Genomic DNA, 22,329 nt, shown 5'->3' with positions numbered 1-22,329 from the left:
AGGGAGAGACAGACATAGCAGGGAAGGACAGACAAAACAGGGAGGCACAAACACAGCAAGAAGGACAGACAGCAGAGAGGGACTGACCAGCAGGGAGGGACTGACCCAGCAGCGAGAGACTGAACCAGCAGGGAGGAACAGATAGCAGGGAGGGACTTACCCAGCAGGGAGGGACAGACAGCAGGGAGGAACAGATAGTAGGGAGGGACTGGCCCAGAAGGGAGGGACTGGCCCAGAAGGGAGGGACTGGCCCAGAAGGGAGGGATAGACACAGCAGGGAGGGATAGACACAGCAGGGAGGGATAGACACAGCAGGGAGGGTCAGACACAGCAGGGACAGACACAGCAGGGAGGGACAGCCACAGCAGGGAGGGACAGACACAGCAGGGAGGGATAGACACAGCAGGGTGGGATAGACACAGCAGAGAGGAACAGACACAGCAGGGATGCACACACAGCGGGGAAGGACAGACAGCTGAGAGGGACTGACCCAGCAGGGAGGGACTGACCCAGCAGGGAGGAACAGATAAAGCAGGAAGGGACATACACAGCAGGAAGGGACATACACGGCAGCGATGGACAGACACATCAGAGAAGGACTGACACAGCAGAGAGGGACAGACATAGCAGGGAGGGACAGACAGAGCATTGAGGGACAGACACAGCATTGAGGGACAGACATAGCAGGGAGGGACAGACACAAGAAAGGAATAGAAAGACACAGTAAGGAGGGACAGACACAGCAGGGAGGAATAGACACAGCAGGGTGGGATAGACACAGCAGAGAGGGACAGACACAGCAGGGACGTGCAGACACAGCAAGGAAGGACAGAGAGCAGAGAGGGACTGACCCAGCAGAGAAGGACAGACAGCAGTGTGGGAGAGATACCGCAGGGAGGGACTGACCCAGCAGGGAGGGACAGACAGCAGGGAGGGATAGATACAGCAGGAAGGAACTGACCGACCAGGGAAGGACAGAGATAGCAGAGAAGCACAGACAGCAGAGAGGGACTGACCCAGCAGAGAGGGACTGACCCAGCAGAGAGGGACTGACCCAGCAGAGAGGGACTGACCCAGCAGGGAGGGACATACACAGCAGGGAGGGACATACACAGCAGAGAAAGACAGACACAGCAGGGAGGGACAGACATAGCAGGAAAGGACAGACAGCAGGGAGGGACTGACCCAGCAGGGAGCGACATATAGAAGGGAGGGAAAGACAGCAGAGAGGGATAGACACAACCGATGACTGACAGACACAGCAGCAAGGGACATACACAGCAGGGCAGGACAAACACAGCAGGGAGGGACAGACACAACAGGGGGGACAGACACAGCAGGGAGGGACAGACACAGCAAGAAATGACAGACACAGCAATGAGGGACAGACATAGCAGGGACACACAGACACAGCAGGGATGGACTGAGATAGCAGGTATGGCCTGACACAGCAGGTAGGCGCAGACACAGCAAGGAGGCGCAGGGAGGGACAGACACAGCAGGGAGGCACAGACACAGAAAGTAGGCACAGACAGCAGGAAGGCACAGATGCAGCAGGGAGAAGCAGACAGCAGGGAGGTGCAGACAGAGCAGGAAGGCGCAGACACAGTAGGGATGGACAGACACAGCAGGGAGGGACAGACATAGCAGGAAAGGACAGACAGCAGGGAGGTACTGACCCAGCAGGAGCGACAGATAGAAGGGAGGGACAGACAGCAGAGAGGGATAGACACAACAGGGACTGAAAGACACAGCAGGAAGGGACATACACAGCAGGGCAGGACAAACACAGGAGGGAGGGACAGACACAACAGGGGGGACAGACACAGGGAGGGACAGACACAGCAAGAAATGACAGAAACAGCAATGAGGGACAGACATAGCAGGGACACACAGACACAGCAGGGATGGACTGAGATAGCAGGTATGGCCTGACACAGCAAGTAGGCGCAGACACAGCAAGGAGGCGCAGGGAGGGACAGACACAGCAGGGAGGCACAGACACAGCAAGTAGGCACAGACAGCAGGGAGGCACAGATGCAGCAGGGAGAAGCAGACAGAGCAGGGAGGTGCAGACAGAGCAGGAAGGCGCAGACACAGTAGGGATGGACAGACACAGCAGGGAGGGACAGACAGCAGGGAGGGACAGACATTGCAGGGACATGCAGATACAGCAGGGATGGACTGACATAGCAGGTAGGGACTGACACAGCAGGCAGGAATAGACACAGCAGGGAGGTATAGACACAACAGGGAGGCACAGACACAACAGGGTGGTGCAGACACAGCAGGGAAGCACAGATACAGCAGGGAGGGGCAGACACAGCAGACAGGGACATACACAGCAGACAGGGACATACATAACAGACAGGGACAGACACAGCAGACAGGGACAGACACAGCAGACAGGGACAGACACAGCAGACAGGGACAGACACAGCAAGGAAGGACCGACACAGCAAGGAGAGACAGACACAAAAGGCAGGCAGGGAAGGACAAACACAGCAGGGAGGTATAGACCCAGCAAGGAGAGACAGACACAACAAGGAGGGACAGACCCAGCAGGGAGGGACAGACCCAGCAGGGAGGGACAGACCCAGCAAGGAGGGACAGACCCAGCAGGGAGGGACAGACCCAGCAGGGAGGGACAGACCCAGCAGGGAGAGATAGACACAACAGGGAGGGTCAGACACAGCCGGCACAAACCAGTTGCTGAAACGAGGGAGGGGACAGAGACTGTGGTCACTGTCTCAGTCTCTTCCACCTAATAACAGATTGCACTGGGATTCTCAAGCGATTCATCATCCGGCAGGAAATAGAAAAAAAGTTGCATAGTAGTTGGATAGTGTAGTTCGGAAATGGTAGGGATTTTTTTAATACAAGTATATTAGAAAGTAGCTTAGCTTATAACATCAAATAGTTAGGGATTTAAATGAGATTTTCTTTTGCTTTTGGACCAACCCTTTAAATATTCTACTATATGGTTGCTTATCCAATACTTTTGGGTCAAGCTTTATTTTTGTGAAATAGATTTTCGCTGTCTAATTCTAACTAAATGTAGCCACATCAACCTCGAGTGTGGTTTATATGGTAACATGTTATCCTTTTAATATAGCACAGTGTGAATGTATTCCTTTGCCTGCAGTAAAAAAAAAAGACAGCCATAGTATAAAGGTCAGCTACAGTTGAAGGCAATTGGGATGTGATTGCGACATAGTGAGCTGTGACAGATGTTTCCCTTCAAAGAGCAATAACCCGCTACATAGTATCATGCAGCTTGTCAATGTACTAGACCTACTTCATTCAATTCACTTACTACATTTATCACTATAGCATTGAGATACCCTCAGTATGTCACAAAGTTAATGACAGAATACATTTTTCAAGTTGAGATAACAGTTTTACTTATCAGAAAGATGTATTGCGAATAGTCTGGATGAGAAATGAACCAATAACCTTGTTAAAAACGTATTCATAAGGAGACGAAAATGGGCTTTAAATATGGAAAAGTAACATTACACTGCTTTTACAAAGTATTAAGAAATGTTTTATCTAAGGTTTTCTAATCACTAGACAAAATGTAGTGTTACGTAATGGAGCAAAAAGTAACCTCAAGTCCTTAAAGGTTTATAACTAAAGCCACGATGACGGCTCTATCATGGTACATACGATAGACTTATAACGGAATCCATCATGGTTCTCTTGTGGTTTGCAACCTTTTGACTGCGGGAATTACGCTACATGCTGTATGAACAATTCCTTACATATTGTGCAACTGTTTCCTACATTTGTTTAAAAAACAATCACCATCACCAATAGTTCTTATGAAAACCACTTTAATAATTTATTATGTAAATAATGGCGGAGAAATCCTTATGAATAAACCAGACTCAGTGTATTCTTTTAGTGCTACTAGTAGCAATCCTGCAAATTATCACTGTGCTGTTGTGGCTGTGGCTGCAGCCATTTGTTGCTGCCCTCACATGGAGTATCATGTTATACTGATAGAGCTGCGCTAAATCCCATTCACAGTGATTTAAGATGCTTATCATACCGCAACAGTAGACAACATGCTGTAAATCCAATGCATTTAATTCCAATCACAGTGTCAAAATAACCACAGATCTCTTTAAAGGGAACCTGACAGCTAATACATGGTGCCCAAACCACTGCAGTGTTTCGGAGAAAAACATAGTTTAATAGCCAGCTGGGGACTGAACCGCACTGAACACTACTTGGACAAGTGGGTCCCCGACGGCTTCTCCCCACCCACTTGCAGTGACTGACAGGTCTCTGCCTACAAGTATGTATAGGCAGAGACCTGTCAGTTCAGGATAGTGGGAAGGAAAAGCCTCTGGGGTCCCACCTGTCTGACTAGTGTACTGTGCGGCTCGGTCCCCAGTCGGCTATTAACTGTATTTCTCTCTGAAACATTGAAGTGTTACAGAGTGAAACATACTTCATAGGGAGAATGGTTGACAGTGGTTCACACATGCTACTCATGGTTTGGGCAGGATATGTCAGCTATCGACAGGCTTGGACTGACCCACAGGGAAACAGGGGAATTCACCAGTGGACCCCTGTGATGGAGTGAGCCACATACCCCCAATATGAGCAGTACTTGGTCCCATTACACTATTCACTAGAGACAGAAAAAAGCAGAATATCATCATTCACTCAACAAACTATCCAGTGCATTGTTACATAGAAGTACAGATAAATGTGTGAATGAGGCTAGCTATGCAGTGGCCCCCGGAGTTAGTGTTACTCGTGTGCCCTGGGCAGCTCAGTCTGACACTGGCTGTCAGGTTCCCTTTAAGCACCTAATAGAGCAGTTCTGAATGTAAAAACCACTTTATTTAAAGATTATTTAAATATATGTCCAAAGATAAAAAGACAAAAGATAGTTTAAAACGCGTACCGTAGGTACTTTATGCTACTGTATCATGTAACTGTAGTCTGTTTATCTTTGGACATGTTTTTAAATTATTTTTGGATTAAGATGGTTTTTACTTTTAGAAGTGCTGAATTGCATGCTTAAAGTGAACCTGTCACCAGATTTGGTGACTATAAGCTACAGCCATTACCAGTAGGCTCTTATATACAGCATTCTAATATGCTGTATATAAGAGCCCAGGTCGCTGTGTAGAACATAAAAATTACTTTATAATACTCACCTAAATAGTCACTGCGGTGGAATTGGGTCATATGGGCGTCTCCGTTCTCCGGTGCCAGCACATACTCTTTCGGCCATCTCTGTTGTCCTTTGTCTAAAGCCGGGGTGCATGAGGCATCCTACATCATCCACACTCACCAGTGTTGAGGTCCTGTGCAGAACAAGGCATCAAAGTATTGTAGTGCGCCTGCGCGGGACCGGCGAGTGTGTATGACGTTGGACGCGTCATGCACACAGGCTTCAGAAGTAGGATGAAGATGGCTGAAAGAGGAGACCCCGGCACCGGAGAATGGAGACGCCCATAATATCCAACTTCACCACAGTGACCGTTTAGATAAGTATTATAAAGTGATTTTTATGTTCTACACAGCGGCCTGGGCTCTTATATACAGCATGTGAGAATGCTGTATATAAGAGCCCAGTGGTGGTGGCTGCAGCTTATAGGCCCCAAATCTGCTGACAGGTTCCCTTTAAGATCAGTGGTGCTTTTGGATTTTCTGCAGACCCCTGCTGGCCGGCACTACACTTTGTTATGGGACATGCACAGGATGTGAAGTGCTGAGAAACATACTCTTTATCTTTCTTAGGTTGCTTTCACACATCCGGTTTTAGCAGAGCCGGCCAATGCGGCTCTAAAACCTATGCAACGGATGCGGCGACAATACCGCATCCTTTGCATAACTTTTTGACATGCGACCCGTCCGGTTTTTGCAGCTTGCGGCACGCTACTGAGCATGTGCAGTAGAAAAAAAACGCATGCGGCGGCCGGATGTGGTGTTTGCATGCGGCGTCCATAGGCATACATTGCAAATCGCGCCGCATAGGCCAAATGCGGCGCGATGCGGTTTTTTTTGCCGGACAAAAAAACGTGCCAGGCAGCGTTCCATCCGGCCGCCGCATCGGCTAAATCTGCCGCATGCGGCAAAAACCGGACCGAACGCAAGCCCATGCGGCACAATCCGGCACTAATGAAAGTCTATGCAAAAAACCCGCAACCGGCGGCAAAAAAAAACGGTTGCGGTTTTTCTGCAAAGCGCCGGATTGTGCTGCACCGGAAAAACCGGAGGTGTGAAAGCAGCCTTACTTCAGTGTACAAATAGCCTCAGTATCATTAGATATCTGACCTGACATTGTTTAAATCCTCCACCAAATTCATCAAAAGGTTGTGTGCCTATTGATGAACAGTATTAGCTGTGTCTTAGCAATCTGCAAGTACAGTAGCTTTGTTACCCTAAACACAGTCGATATTAATTGACCTCTGCTCCTACTCCTGTCTTTGCAAGGCACTTATTGGGAAGCTGTCACATTAATAATGGTCCCCAAACTGCAGAAAGCATGAAGTATAGCAGAATGACCGGAGCAGATTGATATATAGTTTTGTGGAAAGATATTCAGTATAACTTTATTTTATTAATTTAAATCCCTATTTATTCTTTTAGTTTAGGATTTAGGAGTCTAGTGGATGGAACTAATCAGTGACTGACAGCTACCTCTTTATGCACATTTATGCTGGAAAGATAGTAAATCATTAAGTAAAATCACCCTATTGACTGAAAAGCACAGAATAAGCAAAAATACTCCATCTTTTTCCCCCAAAACTAGTTATCCGTTTTTCAGCTTCTCCTACTCTTTAAAGGGAACTAACCACCAGGTTTTTGCTCTATAAACTAGAGGCAGTGCCATAATAGTGCTAGGATGCTGATTAAAATGATACCTTTAGTCAAAAAATCCGAGGCTTGATTGCAGGATAATCCTTTTTCAAACCTTCAGAAATTACATCATTGGTGCAGTGCCTTGAGCATTGGGGTGGGACTTTGTGGGTCGGGTCCTCTGATTATTCCTTCTCCTGCCTTACTTCCTTTTCCTCATTTAAATTTTGCGCCGCAGCCGCCATTGCTGCTGTTGGCTGTGCGTGTGCATTGGTATTGTGGTGTTGTCTTCAATAAAATGACGCTGGTATCAGCGCATGCGTGTACTGCAATCTCCGGTGCCATTTTACTGAGAAAGCTGGGGAGAGGACTATGAGCGGCGGCGTCACAGATGAAAAAAACCCTCATTCTGCGCATTTGCCGCCTCTACTGATATTCGTCTTCAATAAAATGGGATCACAGTACACACATGCAGTGATTCTGGCTCAAGCCTGTGCACAAATAACATCCTTTCTGAAGGTTTGAACAAGGATTATTCTGCAATCAAGCCTGGATTTCTTATCTAAAGGTATCATTTTAATCAGCATCCATTATGGCACAGCCTCTGGTTTTTAGAACAAACACCTGGTGGTTGGTTTCCTTTAACCCCATCATGATCGATGACGTAATTGCATGTCCTAAATCATCAAGGGGGAATCAACGCCACCATCTGCGGTGAGCAGACGTGATCCCTGCACATGTCTGCTGATTTTAACAGCAGGCATGTGCGGCTGTCAGGCACGGGTAGATCCGCGATTCACCCACCCCTGTTAATCCCTTAAATTGCGCTGTCAAAATGTGACAGCGCAATTTAAATTGCCACAGCCGGGAACGCACCTTCCCCCCCGCTATCAGAGACCCTGTGACGCGATCACGGAGAGCCGATGGTTATCATGGTAGCACAGGGTCATGTGATGACTCCTGTTGCTATCATGACGTAATTCCTGTTGTAGCCGACAAAGCGCTGGCTGTAACAAGAACACAGCATTTCTGCTGATCAGAACTGTGCAGCTCTGATTTACAGAAATGAATCAGCTATCAGACTGCTGATCCTTATAGTCTCCTATGTGGACAAGTAAAATAAAATTAAAAAGTAAAAAAAAAAGTTTTAAAAAATTAAAAAAATAAAAACCCTAAAAGTTCAAATCACCCCTCATTCGCCCCATTGAAAATGAAAGGATTAAAAAAATGAAAAAATATACACAGATTTGGTATCGTCGCCTTCAGAAATGCCTGAGCTATTAAAATATACAATCAATTAACCTCATCAGTAAATGGCATTGCAGCAAAAAACTTCCAAATGATAAAATTATGTTTTTTGGTCATTACAAATTTTGCCCAAAATGCAATAACAGGCGATCAAAATGTATCTGTGCAAAAATGGTACCATTAAAAATATAGAAAAAGAATCTGGCACTCAAATGAAGTGAAAGCAAAAGATCCCTTTAATTGGGTAAATCAAGTAGTAGTGTATAGTTTCTTTTGACGTTTCGGTCAATCAATGACCTTCCTCATACATACACTGTCACAACTGTTAGATAGGTATACAGCAATCAGCTGTGAAACGCTGCTGAGTCCGACAGCTGAGGGATCAGGTCAAGTGTAGAAGGTCAGCGTGGAATATAGCGAAATCGCTTTAAAAGTAAACCTATACATGTTTGATATCTACAAACTCGTTCTGACCTGAGGCATCACAGTGACACATCAGTTATAATATATAGCAAACACGGTGAATAAAATATTCTGGAAACATTCGAGCAATCGCACTTTTTTGCAATTTTTCTGCACTTGGAATATTTTTTCAGTTTCCAGTACACTATATGGTAAAACTAATGGTTTTATTTAAAAGTGCAACTTGTCCCACAAAAAAATAAGACCTAATATGGCAAGATTGACGGAAAAATAAAAAAGTTACGGCTCTCATTACCTGAAATTCTTTGCCATTCAGACATACGGTAGTTTGTTATAAATTCTGCAAAACAATGATACAGAGCTTGTGTGAAACGTTCATTATATCCCATATAGTTTTGTACTGCTATGGTATATTCTGCATATTGACCTATCCCAGTTTTCAGAAGTGATTTCTTCTGCCGTATTGCTTCTTCTATAAAATGTATATGGTACATGTTTTATGTATTATAGAAGAAGGAAAAAGATATGGACCAGTTTTTGAAGAGCAGCCTATCGACACTATTCACCCACAAGAATCTACAGAGGGGAAGATATCAATGAATTGCAGAGCCAGAGCAAATCCCACTCCCATCTACAGGTAAATAGAGATGACACATTGTACGTATAGAATACATTTTACTGATTTTATCTATATTTATGGCTTTGTCTCTTCCATGCAGCTGCATAAACTGCTAAACATTTTTTTTTACTATGTTGATTTGCACATTTATTTTAGATGGAGATTCAACAACTGGGAAATTGATTTTCTAAATCCACAATACTCTACAAAATACAGCATGATAGGTGGAAACCTTGTTATCAACAATCCAGAAAAGTCAAAAGATACGGGGAAATATGTTTGCATAGTTTCTAATGACTATGGGACAATTAGGAGTAATGAAGCCAACCTAAATTTCGGATGTAAGTAAATAACTGCATGCCATTAATAGGTATCAACCACTGAGGTTTATATTTTGGGGTTAATAAATATTTTTTTTTAAGCTTATCTATATCCCTACTTTGTAAAAAGAAAAAAAGATCTATTGTGTGTATTTTTATAGTTTTGTTATATTATTCAGAATGTTGTTCATAATTGGCAGCCATTAATTTCATTCAACTAAAATAGCATACCTTCTATGCTGAATTAAGCATTTATTTTAATTCCAGTCTATTTTTATTTAGTAATGTTAATAAATGATTTATATGGAACCTTTCAGCTTAATTTTCCATTGTCAATTGATGGTACTTCTATATAGGTCATTGTTCAACAATCCCAAATATATCTCTTCAGCCTGGAAATGTTACTTTCATTGTTGAGAAAGTGATTTGTTTTATCTTTAAGTTTGACTGCAAGTGCGTATGTTGGTGTACTTGCAGCCTATTTATCCTCTAGTGTTCTGGTGTGTCTGGCACCACCCACTGCTGGTTGATCAAAAGTGCAAAAAGCGCTGGTGTGGTATTTTAGTCTGCTACATATATAGAAAAAGGCTGACCAACACATCCGATAGGTGTGTTAAGGGGGCTTTACACGCTACGATATCGTTAATGTTTTATCGTCGGGGTCACGTTGTTAGTGACGCACATCCAGCGTCATTAACGATATCGCAGTGTGTAACAATTACCAGCGACCTTAAGCGACCTCAAAAATGGTGAAAATCGTTCACCATGGAGAGGTCGTCCCAAAACCAAAAATCGGTAATGGTTGATTATCGATGTTGTTTGTCGCTCCTGCGGCAGCACACATCGCTGTGTGTCACACCGCAGGAGCGAGGAACGTCTCCTACCTGCCGCCGGCCGCAATGCGGAAAGAAGGAGGTGGGCGGAATGTTACGTCCCACTCATCTCCGCCCCTCCGCTTTGATTGGCTGGCCGCTTAGTGATGTCGCGGTGACGTCGCAGTGATGCAGAACGTCCCTCCCCCTTGAGGGAGGGATTGTTCGGCAGTCACAGCGACGACGACGACCAGGTAAGTGCGTGTGACGCTGCCGTAGCGATAATGTTTGCTACGGCAGCGAACACACAATATCGCACACACGACGGGGGCGGGTGCTTACACGCTCGATATCGCTAGCAATGTCATAGTGTGTAAAGCCTGCTTTAGGCTACTACATCCAGAGACACATCTGTACTATGTCTGACAGACACAACTCTGGCGCATCTAACTCTGTATGCTACATGTATAAAACTGGTCTAACACCGCAGGCTTCAGTAGATAGGACTTTCTGTGGTCAGACAGTGTACAATATAATGACAGTCAACCATTGTCGGGTGAAGGCGGCCAGAGTGGACAGTAGAGGAGACATGGAGAATGTGTGCTGATACACTCACCAGCACTTACAGACACATTTTCATATAGAATTGGCATACACATTAAATGAAGATTTCTCCAGAATGGTACAATAGAACTAGCCAAAATAAATATCAGTGGAGATGTGGCACACTGACAATACAGCAGTACCTTTTGCAATGGAGAATGACATTGAATCTTCATCCCCAAATTTTCTATAGCAAATGATATACTGTGCAGTGGATTTTATTGTAAGAAGAACAAAACACTCGGCAGAAAGAAGGAACAGGTGGGACTTTCCTGTACTAGAAAATGATTGAGCCCTCGTGCTCTGATTCCTTTAAAGGTTTAAGGAATATGTGAAATATATTGCAGAATGAAATTATTGGCAGTGCTCCTGGATCATTGTTGCCATGGAAATGGCACTTTGCTTTGGAATTATAGAACATGCACCGCGTGCCATAGAACAGAAAGGAACGAGTCATAATGTCCCAATCTATTAAAGAGTCACTTGCCCGAAGCAAAGATTTTCTCAATTTGATTGCTTGTAGATTTCATTTTTACATGTAAACAGATACAGTGCCTTCAAAAAAGTATTCATACCCCTTGAAGTTTTCCACATTTTTTCATGTTACACCTGCAAACTTAAATGTATTTTAATGGCCATGATAGTATAACACAAAATAGCAAGTATTTGTGAAGTGTAAAGGAAGCTATGCATGATTTTTAAATGTATGAAAAATGTAAATCTGAAAATTGCGACGAACATTTGCATTCATCCTCCTGTAGTCTGAAACCCCTAAATAAAATCCTGAGTGACCAAATGACTGCAGAAGTCACCTAACTAGTAAATTAAGTCCACCTGTGTGTAATTTATTGTCAGTATGACTACAGCTGTTCTGTGAAGGCCTCAGAGGCTTGTTTGAGAATTTTCGGGATCAAACAGCATCATGAAAACCAAGAAACACAATAGACAAGTCAGGGATAAAGCTGTGAGAAAAGGTAAAGCAAGGTTAGGTTATCAAATAATAGCCTAAGCTCTGAACATCTCAGGGAGCACTGTTCAATCCATGATCCAAAAATGGAAGGCGTATGGCACAACTGAAAACCTACCAAGACATGACCATTCACCTAAACTGACTTCCCAAGCAAGGAGAGCACTAATTAGAGTAGCAACCAAAAGGTCCATTGTCACTCTGGAGGAGCTGAAGAGAGCCACAGCTTAAGCTGGTGTCACACATAACGACGACGACAACGACGTCGCTGCTACGTCACCATTTTCTGTGACGTTGCAGTGACGTCCCGTCGCTGTCGCTGTGTGTGACATCCAGCAACGACCTGGCCCCTGCTGTGAGGTCGCCGGTCGTTGCTGAATGTCCAGCTTCATTTTTTGGTCGTCACTCTCCCGCTGTGACACACACATCGCTGTGTGTGACAGCGAGAGAGCGACGAAATGAAGCGATCAGGAGCCGGCACTGGCAGCTGCGGTAAGCTGTAACCAGCGTAAACATCGGGTAACCAAGGGAAGACCTTTCCTTGGTTACCCGATGTTTACGCTGGTTACCAGCCTCCGCTCTTGCTGCCAGTGCCGGCTCCTGCACTGTGACATGTGGCTGCAGTATGCATCGGGTAATTAACCCGATGTATACTGTAGCAAGGAGAGCAAGGAGCCAGCGCTAAGCAGTGCGCGCGGCTCCTTGCTCTCTGCACTGTGACATGTAGCTGCAGCACACATCGGGTTAATTAACCCGATGTGTACTGTACCTAGGAGAGCAAGGAGCCAGCGCTAAGCGCGGCTCCCTGCTCTCTGCACATGTAGCACAGCGACGTTATGATCGCTGCTTCTGCTGTGTTTGACAGCTAAGCAGCGATCATAACAGCGACTTACAAGGTCGCTGTTACGTCACCGAAAATGGTGACGTAACAGCGACGTCGTTGTCGCTGTCGCTTAGTGTGAACCCAGCTTTAGGTGGGAGAATCTATCCACAGGATAACTATTAATTATGTGCTCCCCAAATCTGGTCTTTATAGAAAAGTTGCAAGGCAAGAAGAAAGACATTTCTTAAAGCAAGCCTTAATAAAAGCCCCATGTTCAAAACACAATGTAGGGTACACAGCTAGAATGTGGAAAAATGTGCTCTAGTGAGAAGGGACCAAAGTAAAACTTTTTGGGCTAAATGCAAAAAGCTATGTGTGGTGGAAAACTAACACAACACATCATCTGTAAACACAATCTCCACTGTCAAGCTTAGTGGTGGCAACATCATGTTGTGGTGAGAATTTTCTTCAGCACCAATACAGGGCAATCCTGGAGGAAAAGCAGTTAGAGGTTGCAAAAGACTTGAGACTGGGGCCTAAGTTCACCTTCCAGGACGACAAAGACCCTAAACATACTGCCAGCATTACAATGGATGGTTTAGATCAAATCATTCAGACCTAATTTCCATTGAGAATCTGTGGCAATACTGGATATTTGCTGTTCACAGACCCTCTCTATGCAATCTCACTGAGATAGAGCTTTGTTTACAAAGAAGAATTGGCAAAAATGTTAGCCTCTAGATGCTACAAAGCTGGTAGAGACATGCCCCAAAAGACATGCAGCAGTAATTGCAGTGAAAGGTGGTCTTATAACATATTGACTCATTGGGGTCTGAATATGTCATTTGTTTTATACTTCACAAATACTTGCTACTTTGTGTTGGTATATCACATAAAATTCCAATGACATACATTAGGGTTATGAGTGTATTGTAAAAAATTGTAGAAAAGTTCACAGAGTATGAATACTTTTTCAAGGCCTTGTATTTAATGAGCCTATTACATGTCAGTTCTTGTATGGCTGATCGTAATAGCCAACAAGCACTAATAAAACTTTTGACGGAAAAAATAATTAAATATGAAAATATCCTAATAGTGGGGTCACTTTGGGGATGGATCTTTGGACTCCAATGATGTACACAGCAGTAAAGCTCCGAGATCCCAGTTTTCAGCCTGAGGGTGAGCTGGGCTTTACTAACATTTCTTCAGAAAGATACATGTGAGTGGAAAAGGCATTGCTTACTGTCCTACAAAAACATACACGGAAGAGACTGTTTGGAATTTGGATAAATAATATGTTCCCTACCACAAGCCAAGATTTCTTCACTTTGGTCAAGTAACAATTTGTCTTATATCAACAACTAAATAAGTTACATTACTTACTGGAAGCCCTTGATTCTGATCTGATTTATGAGGTTCCTAGTGGTCATATGGTGAAAATGAACCTTCATTGCTACTTTGTTGTTTTGCAAAAGGTAAATTATTTCCAAGATTGCATGTGCGGACAGACTGCCCTAGAGTTAACACTAGTGACAATACTCAACAAGAGATGCTTAAAGAGGACAACCCACCAGAATTTTCCTATATAAACAAAAGACAGTTCTATACTGGCACTATCATGCTCATTCTAAACATACCTTTAGTTGTGAGATAGGATGTATACTTTCTGAAATTCAGGCAAGTAAAGTTTATGAAATGCTCTGTTATTTGATTGATAGCAGTCACAGAATACCTAATAGATGGGTAGAGTTTTTCTAGTTATTCCCGACCTTGTCTGCTTGCGTGTCCTTCCTCCCCTTGTCTCTGTTATTACAAGGGAAGGAAGGGAGAGGAAGGACAGGGGGGAAGAAGGACAGGCAGACAGGGGCGGGAATAACTAGCAAAACCTGGCTCACCTATTTGATATTCTGTAGCTGCTATCAATCAAATAACAGTGTATTTTACAAACTTTACTTACCTATATTTCAGAAACTATACATCCGATCTCACAACTAAAGGTATGTATAGAATCAGCATGATAGCACCGGTATAGCACTGGCTTTAGTTTTTATAGGAAAATCCTAGTGGGTGGTGCACTCAATGCACATATTTGTTAAACAGAATATGGAAGGTCTTTTCTATTGACAAGTATCCACGATTGGGGTCATATGCCTATTCCTCATTTAGTGATTAATTCACTGAAACTTTATATTGTTTATACCACTTACATTACCTATGCCAATTATGTGAAAGAGCATTGCAGAAATTTGCCACTGCTGTGGCAAAAAGGTACACAGTTCCTTTATTTAAAAAATATGTATACAATTTAACTATTGTGTTAAAGAAGAATTTTCTGTAATCTTGAATAATATGGTATTTGGTGTTTTTTTTCAAATAGATTTAGAACCATTTCATGCAGAAGAACGTCCTGCAGTGAAAGTGAAGGAAGGAACTGGATTAATGCTGATCTGTGACCCACCTTCACACTTCCCAGGTGATTTTTTATACTGTTAAAAACCTTGCATCCAACTAATTTTCTTAAAAATGTGAGATTTCAAAAATTATCCTGATCTGACTGTAGGGAATCTGATCCTGTGTTTGGCACTAAGGTCCTGATTCACCAAAAGTAATTCTCCAGAATACTGCAGTAAATTGCTTTGAAAAGTTGCAAAATTTTGGCATAACAAGTCAAAGGTGCACAAAAAATTTGAAACATTTGGCATTTTCATAACCAGTTTCCCCCAGTTACATCAAAAGGGCTGGAGCATCACAGGGCTCATATAATTCATGACGAACTGTGGCGTTACTAACGCCAGAAATATTACACTCGCCACTTACTGGTATAAGATTTCCGGAATAGCGCATGGTGCTTGTCGCTCCTTACTCCACCATACCATCTCATCCGGACCAGCGCCAAATTGCCAATCTTGGTGAATCGGAGCCTAAATATTTCACTCCTCCCAGATCTGCATTATTATGTACTTACGCCTAATACTTTATTTAAGGATCCACTTTTAGTGTTGGCTAAGAAAATGTAGACACATTGCACCAAACTGCACTGTGTCAATGTGGTCTGACTTTAGGAAATTAATGTTTTTTAGGACTGTCAGGATGTAAAATTTTCTTATTACTTTGCTTGTACAATTTCTCGTTCCCTGCTAAGCTATAAACGTATGTATATACAGGATTTTTCTCCAAGTGACTTTAAAAAATAGCATTTGTAGCAGCATGTAAATTAGTTTGTGGGTTGAATCACAGATCCTTTCTACAGACTTCACGCCTAACGGTATAATGGTTACAAATTGCTTGAAAGAGGGAATACATGAAGATTAGAAGACATCATTCCCTGAAATGCATTCGAACAGTGTTTATCTCTCATTTGTATTGTAAGGATCCAACAAAGAATCTTTGTACAATATGTTCTCTGTATGAAATCAGAGGCATATAAAGATAAAGTAAGCATGCATCCAACAATGTGAGAGATCTATTATAGTCCTCTACAATATAGAGCATTAAGCAGTTTTAGACCGCCCATAAATTTAAGAATCTGAGTGGTCCATGCTTTACTTTGTACTGACGTAAAATGAGTATGCAAAGTGAGAAACAGCCCCTGTAAAGAAGGAGGAAATAGTTTATTATCTTTGTCTTTATGATCACTATATGCACAGGCTAAACAAGTGCTATCTGTACAGGATAAAAAGCACTAACATCACTTCCTCCTCTGGAACTAAGGGTACCTTCACACTTAGCGATGCAGCAGCGATCCGACCAGCGATCTGACCTGGTCAGGATCGCTGCTGCATCGCTACATGGTCGCTGGTGAGCTGTCAAACAGGCAGATCTCACCAGCGACCAGTGAACAGCCCCCAGCCAGCAGCAACGTGCAAGCGACGCTGCGCTTGCACGGAGCCGCCGTCTGGAAGCTGTGGAGACTGGTAACTAAGGTAAACATCGGGTATGGTTACCCGATGTTTACATTAGTTACCAGCGCACACCGCTTAGCTGTGTGTGCAGGGAGCAGGGAGCCGCGCACACTGAGCGCTGGCTCCTTGCTCTCCTAGCTACAGTACACATCGGGTTAATTAACCCGATGTGTAATGCAGCTACATGTGCAGAGAGCAGGGAGCCACGCACACTGCTTAGCGCTGGCCCCTTGCTCTCCTAGCTGCTGTACACATCGGGTTAATTAACCCGATGTGTACAGCAGCTACATGTGCAGAGAGCCGGAGCCGGCAGCACAGGCAGCGTGAGAGCTGCAGAGGCTGGTAACTAAGGTAAATATCGGGTAACCACCTTGGTTACCCGATGTTTATCTTGGTTACAAGCTTACCTCAGCTGTCAGACGCCGCCTCCTGCTCCCTGCTCGCTTCATTTGTCGCTCTCTTGCTGTCACACACAGCGATCTGTGTGTCACAGCGGGAGAGCGCCTTTGAAGAAAACGAACCAGGGCTGTGTGTAACGAGCAGCGATCTCGCAGCAGGGGCCAGATCGCTGCTCATTGTCACACACAGCGAGATCGCTAATGAGGTCACTGCTGCGTCACAAAAAGCGTGACTCAGCAGCGATCTCGGCAGCGAGCTCGCTGTGTGTGAAGCACCCCTAAAGGCCCTGTCACACACAGAGATAATTCTGCGGCAGATCTGTGGTTGCAGTGAAATTGTGGACAATCAGTGCTAGGTTTGTGGCTGTGTACAAATGGAACAATATGTCCATGATTTCACTGCAACCACAGGTCTGCCAAAGATTTATCTCTGTGTGTGACGGGGCCTTAAGGATCAAATAACCACGGAGTATAGAAGAGGGCAGAAGCTGCTGGGTCTCAGTAAACACAGTCTAAGGCCTCTTTCACACGTCTGTGAAAATCACGCATGTTTTTGACGGACATGTCAAAGGTGCGTATTGCCCTCGGCGTGCCGTGTGTATGGCACACGTGTGTTCTCTGTGTGTTATCCGTGATAACACATGGAGAATGGGAACTTTCTACTCACCTGTCCCTGGCGTCGCTGTACGTGGTGCTGATCTTCGGTCTCCAGTCCTGCCGACTCCCCGCTGCTGCTTCCTGCCGCAGTGAAGTGAATATTCAATGAACAAAATGAGCGGCGGTCGGCAGCAAGTGACAGCAGCGGCAGAAAAAGCAGGGCAGGAGAAGGTGAGTAAAGGTTTGTTGTTTTTTCCCCCCATTATCAGTGAAAAAAAAGGAAACAAAAAAAATATATAAAAATGACATAAAAAATATGACCCAAGTATCGCTAAAAATGAAGCGAAAATTATTTGAATATCTTATCAATGAAAAATGTCCTGAAAATCTCCTGGACCAGAATTGGTTAGGGCTAAGCTTCAAGCATAGAACCGTATTTTCAGCGAGTGCTATTTATAAGTGTGGCATGGTGGCTCAGTGGTTAGCATTGAAGTGCTGGAGTCCTGGCTTCAAACCCACCATGGATAACATCTTCAAGGAGTTTATATGTTCTACTAGTATTTGCGTGGGTTTCCTCCGGGTTCTCTGGTTTCCGCCCACACTCCAAAGACATGCCAATAGGGGATTTAGATTGTGAGCCCCAATGGGGACAGTGATGCTGATGTATGTAAAGTGCTGTGGAATTAATAGCGCTATAAAAGTGAATAAATATTATATTATTATAGTCATGAAAAAAAGCATACAGCACTCAGACTGTATTTTATGAGGCAGTGCAGACTGATGTTTTTCACTGACAGAATCCGTGCAAAAAAAATCGTAGCATGAGTGATATTTCTCCTAAAATCGGATGAAAGTCACCCATTCATGCCTCATTATCGCATCAGATTTTTATAGGTACATTGCTATCCTGTAACATAGGAAACTGTAGAAAATGGTCCTCTAAATGATTAAACGGTACTACTGTAAAAAAGCAATGCACACAGATTACAAGTAAGAAAAAATTTGGCCCAATTTTCTGGATAAAAATTAGACAATTTTTTTCCATGCACATGCGACCCTAGCCTTTCCGTCTTTCCAGGATTGCTTATGAGACTAAGTAGTACTATCATTATATTTAGAAAAACAGTACAAATTACCTCTAAATATATAGCAAAATAGAATAATAAATCTAAATCTGTTAATTTTCGTTTATATTCCTACAATGCTAATATATTGTGCCAAACGAATTACCAGATAAATCACTGTCGATTGTAATAACATGTGAAAGAGACTTATAGTGCAGGCAGATTTGTCTTCCAGTACTCCTTGTCATTGCACTGCCTTTAACACCGATAAGGTATATCTGTTGAGAGAAGATTGCAGGCGCTCTCCCAGCAGTCTGTAGTGTGGCTGCCTTTGATGCTGAAACCTTGGCACTCTTCTAAGAGGCTGGGAACCATAAAGGTTATGTGGAGTTCTAGGCAGTCCTGATTTCACAGGAGCTAAAACACCTTTCTGCTATAGCATAAAACATTAATGTCCTCCGAGAGAAGGCCTTACACATTAAATATATTCTGAAATTGTTATGTATATTGTGTGTATTTCTAGTCATTGTAGCCTCTATGTTTTATATCAGAGCTTGACTTGTATAGTAATTTTATACTGCCTTGTGTGCTTTATTAAAGGGAATCTGTCAGCAGGTTTTTGCTATATAAGCTGAAGCCGGCATGCTGCAAGGGTTAACACAGAAAATTCAGGGATGCCTGTCTTGTCAAGGTCCGATCTGTTGTTTATTTGCTATGTTTAAGCAGCAGGACCCTTACCATTGCTGGACTACAATTTCAAGTGCATGGTAGTTTGGCACGCCTCCTCTTATTGACATCTCACTGTCAATGTATACTCAGAATAGAGAGCCCTGTATGGGTGGGACAGCCTTACTACATGACTAAATCTAAAAATCCTCATTGTGTCAGAATGGCTGCTCCAAGTAATCTAAGTGATACATAGTTGTATTCAGGGTTTCTTTGCCTACCTCATGCTGCTCTCCGAGGTAGCAAAAACCTGTTGACAGATTCGCTATAATCTGAAATCATCATGATGTAGTGACAGAGACAGGATCATATTTCTGTCTAACTGCCACACTGATGCTGCCACTCTGTGCCAGTCATTGTCCATCTGCTACAGAGTACAATATAAACTTATCACTCTCACCCACAAAACTTTACACAGTTCTGCATCACTCATGTCTTTCTACCATCTTTCCCATATTTTTCGTTCTACGAATACCAAAGATCAATAACATTTAAAATCTGTACCTCCAAAACTCAACTATCAGGACTTCTCTTATGCTTCACCATTTTTCTGGCATGCACTACCTTGGACTAAAGGGGTTAATTCACAGTATTCAAAGTTTTAAGCATGCCATATAAACATATTTCTATAGATTGCCTATAATCTCACCTCACTAACCTAACTAACTGTTCCCTGCTCTCTGTTCCTAAATTTGCCCCAGAATCTAGTCCCTGATATCATCTGTTTCCACAACCTCCATGTTCTCAAAAGCACTTTGTATCTGTACTTGCTCCTATTTATTATATTGGTGATTGGACTACACATGACAAGCACTTTTTTACATTTTGTGCCTCCTCGATTTTCTTATAGATTGTAAGCTTGCAAGCAGGGCCTTCACCCTCATGGAATCTGTTGAATTATGTATTACTATGTATTGTCTTTATTGTTTGTACAAGTACCCTCTGAAATGTAAAGCGCTGTGGAATATGATGGCGCTAAAGAACTTATTTTTTTTGAAGGTCCCAGTGATGTTGTTGTCCAGCAATAAAACATTTACGGTATCACCTGATACGTGGATTGGTAACTTGTTCCCACTATGGAACAGCCTTCTACCCTACCTTCCTTTTATTATCCATTTTGCTATGACTGGTTAGGATTAGTGATGAGCGCACCTGCAGATACACATGATCAGTGGGTCCAACCGGGTTTAAAAAAAAACCTTGTCCATTATTTGCGGTCACAGGTGGAGGACTGTGGGAACCTCCAGCTATGACCACAAATGAACTGAGTGATGTCACCACTCATCACTGAAGCCCACAGCATGCGGATATGTTCTGTACCCAAGCACTGTGCCTTCAGAATGTATATAGTAGAGCTGGAATGGTCGTGGGACCTCGTGTAGATTACATCAGAACTGGGTGTTTTGGGGGGTTAATAAAGGCAGGTTTGAGCTGTCATTAACCCTTTATTACCCTGTTTGCCACCGCACTAGGGCAATCGGGAAGATCCGGGTAAAGTTCCAGGATTGTCGCATGTAATGTATGCGACAATCCTGGGTCTCCTCAGCCTGAGAATACCAGCCCCCAGCTGTCGGACTTTATCATGGCTGGGTATCAAAATTGGGGGGGTCCGCACGCTGGGTTTTTCAATTATCTATTTAAATATTTTTTTAAAAAACACATACAGTTAGGTCCAGAAATATTTGGACAGTGACACAATTTTCGCGAGTTGGGCTCTGCATGCCACCACATTGGATTTGAAATTAAATCTCTACAACAGAATTCAAGTGCAGATTGTAACGTTTAATTTGAAGGTTTGAACAAAAATATCTGATAGAAATTGTAGGAATTGTACACATTTCTTTACAAACACTCCACATTTTAAGAGGTCAAAAGTAATTGGACAAATAAACCAAACCCAAACAAAATATTTTTATTTTCAATATTTTGTTGCGAATCCTTTGGAGGCAATCACTGCCTTAAGTCTGGAATCCAAGGACATCACCAAACGCTGGGTTTCCTCCTTCTTAATGCTTTGCCAGGCCTTTACAGCCGCAGCCTTCAGGTCTTGCTTGTTTGTGGGTCTTTCCGTCTTAAGTCTGGATTTGAGCAAGTGAAATGCATGCTCAATTGGGTTAAGATCTGGTGATTGACTTGGCCATTGCAGAATGTTCCACGTTTTTGCACTCATGAACTCCTGGGTAGCTTTGGCTGTATGCTTGGGGTCATTGTCCATCTGTACTATGAAGCGCCGTCCGATCAACTTTGCGGCATTTGGCTGAATCTGGGCTGAAAGTATATCCCGGTACACTTCAGAATTCATCCGGCTACTCTTGTCTGCTGTTATGTCATCAATAAACACAAGTGACCCAGTGCCATTGAAAGCCATGCATGCCCATGCCATCACGTTGCCTCCACCATGTTTTACAGAGGATGTGGTGTGCCTTGGATCATGTACCATTCCCTTTCTTCTCCAAACTTTTTTCTTCCCATCATTCTGGTACAGGTTGATCTTTGTCTCATCTGTCCATAGAATACTTTTCCAGAACTGAGCTGGCTTCATGAGGTGTTTTTCAGCAAATTTAACTCTGGCCTGTCTATTTTTGGAATTGATGAATGGTTTGCATCTAGATGTGAACCCTTTGTATTTACTTTCATGGAGTCTTCTCTTTACTGTTGACTTAGAGACTGATACACCTACTTCACTGAGAGTGTTCTGGACTTCAGTTGATGTTGTGAACGGGTTCTTCTTCACCAAAGAAAATATGCGGCGATCATCCACCACTGTTGTCATCCGTGGACGCCCAGGCCTTTTTGAGTTCCCAAGCTCACCAGTCAATTCCTTTTTTTTTCAGAATGTACCCGACTGTTGATTTTGCTACTCCAAGCATGTCTGCTATCTCTCTGATGGATTTTTTTTTTTTTCAGCCTCAGGATGTTCTGCTTCACCTCAATTGAGAGTTCCTTAGACCGCATGTTGTCTGGTCACAGCAACAGCTTCCAAATGCAAAACCACACACCTG

At 43.4% G+C, this 22,329-nt stretch overlaps 1 protein-coding gene across 2 annotated transcripts in view; it reads left to right on the top strand.

The window, feature by feature from the left end:
• The window catches only part of CNTN1 (contactin 1), a 308,991-nt gene that overhangs the window by 179,653 nt on the left and 107,009 nt on the right, over positions 1-22,329 (top strand). For both annotated transcript variants that reach the window (XM_075344989.1, XM_075344990.1), the window contains 3 exons: positions 9,007-9,133; positions 9,272-9,456; positions 15,018-15,113. In XM_075344989.1, coding sequence (XP_075201104.1) covers positions 9,007-9,133; positions 9,272-9,456; positions 15,018-15,113 — 408 coding nt within the window. The remainder of the gene's footprint in view (positions 1-9,006; positions 9,134-9,271; positions 9,457-15,017; positions 15,114-22,329) is intronic.

The sequence above is a fragment of the Anomaloglossus baeobatrachus genome, chromosome 4 (genome assembly GCF_048569485.1).
Source record: "Anomaloglossus baeobatrachus isolate aAnoBae1 chromosome 4, aAnoBae1.hap1, whole genome shotgun sequence".
NCBI lineage: Eukaryota > Metazoa > Chordata > Amphibia > Anura > Aromobatidae > Anomaloglossus > Anomaloglossus baeobatrachus.
Note: the sequence above shows the minus strand (reverse complement) of the source record. Positions and strands in the feature narration are given on the sequence as shown.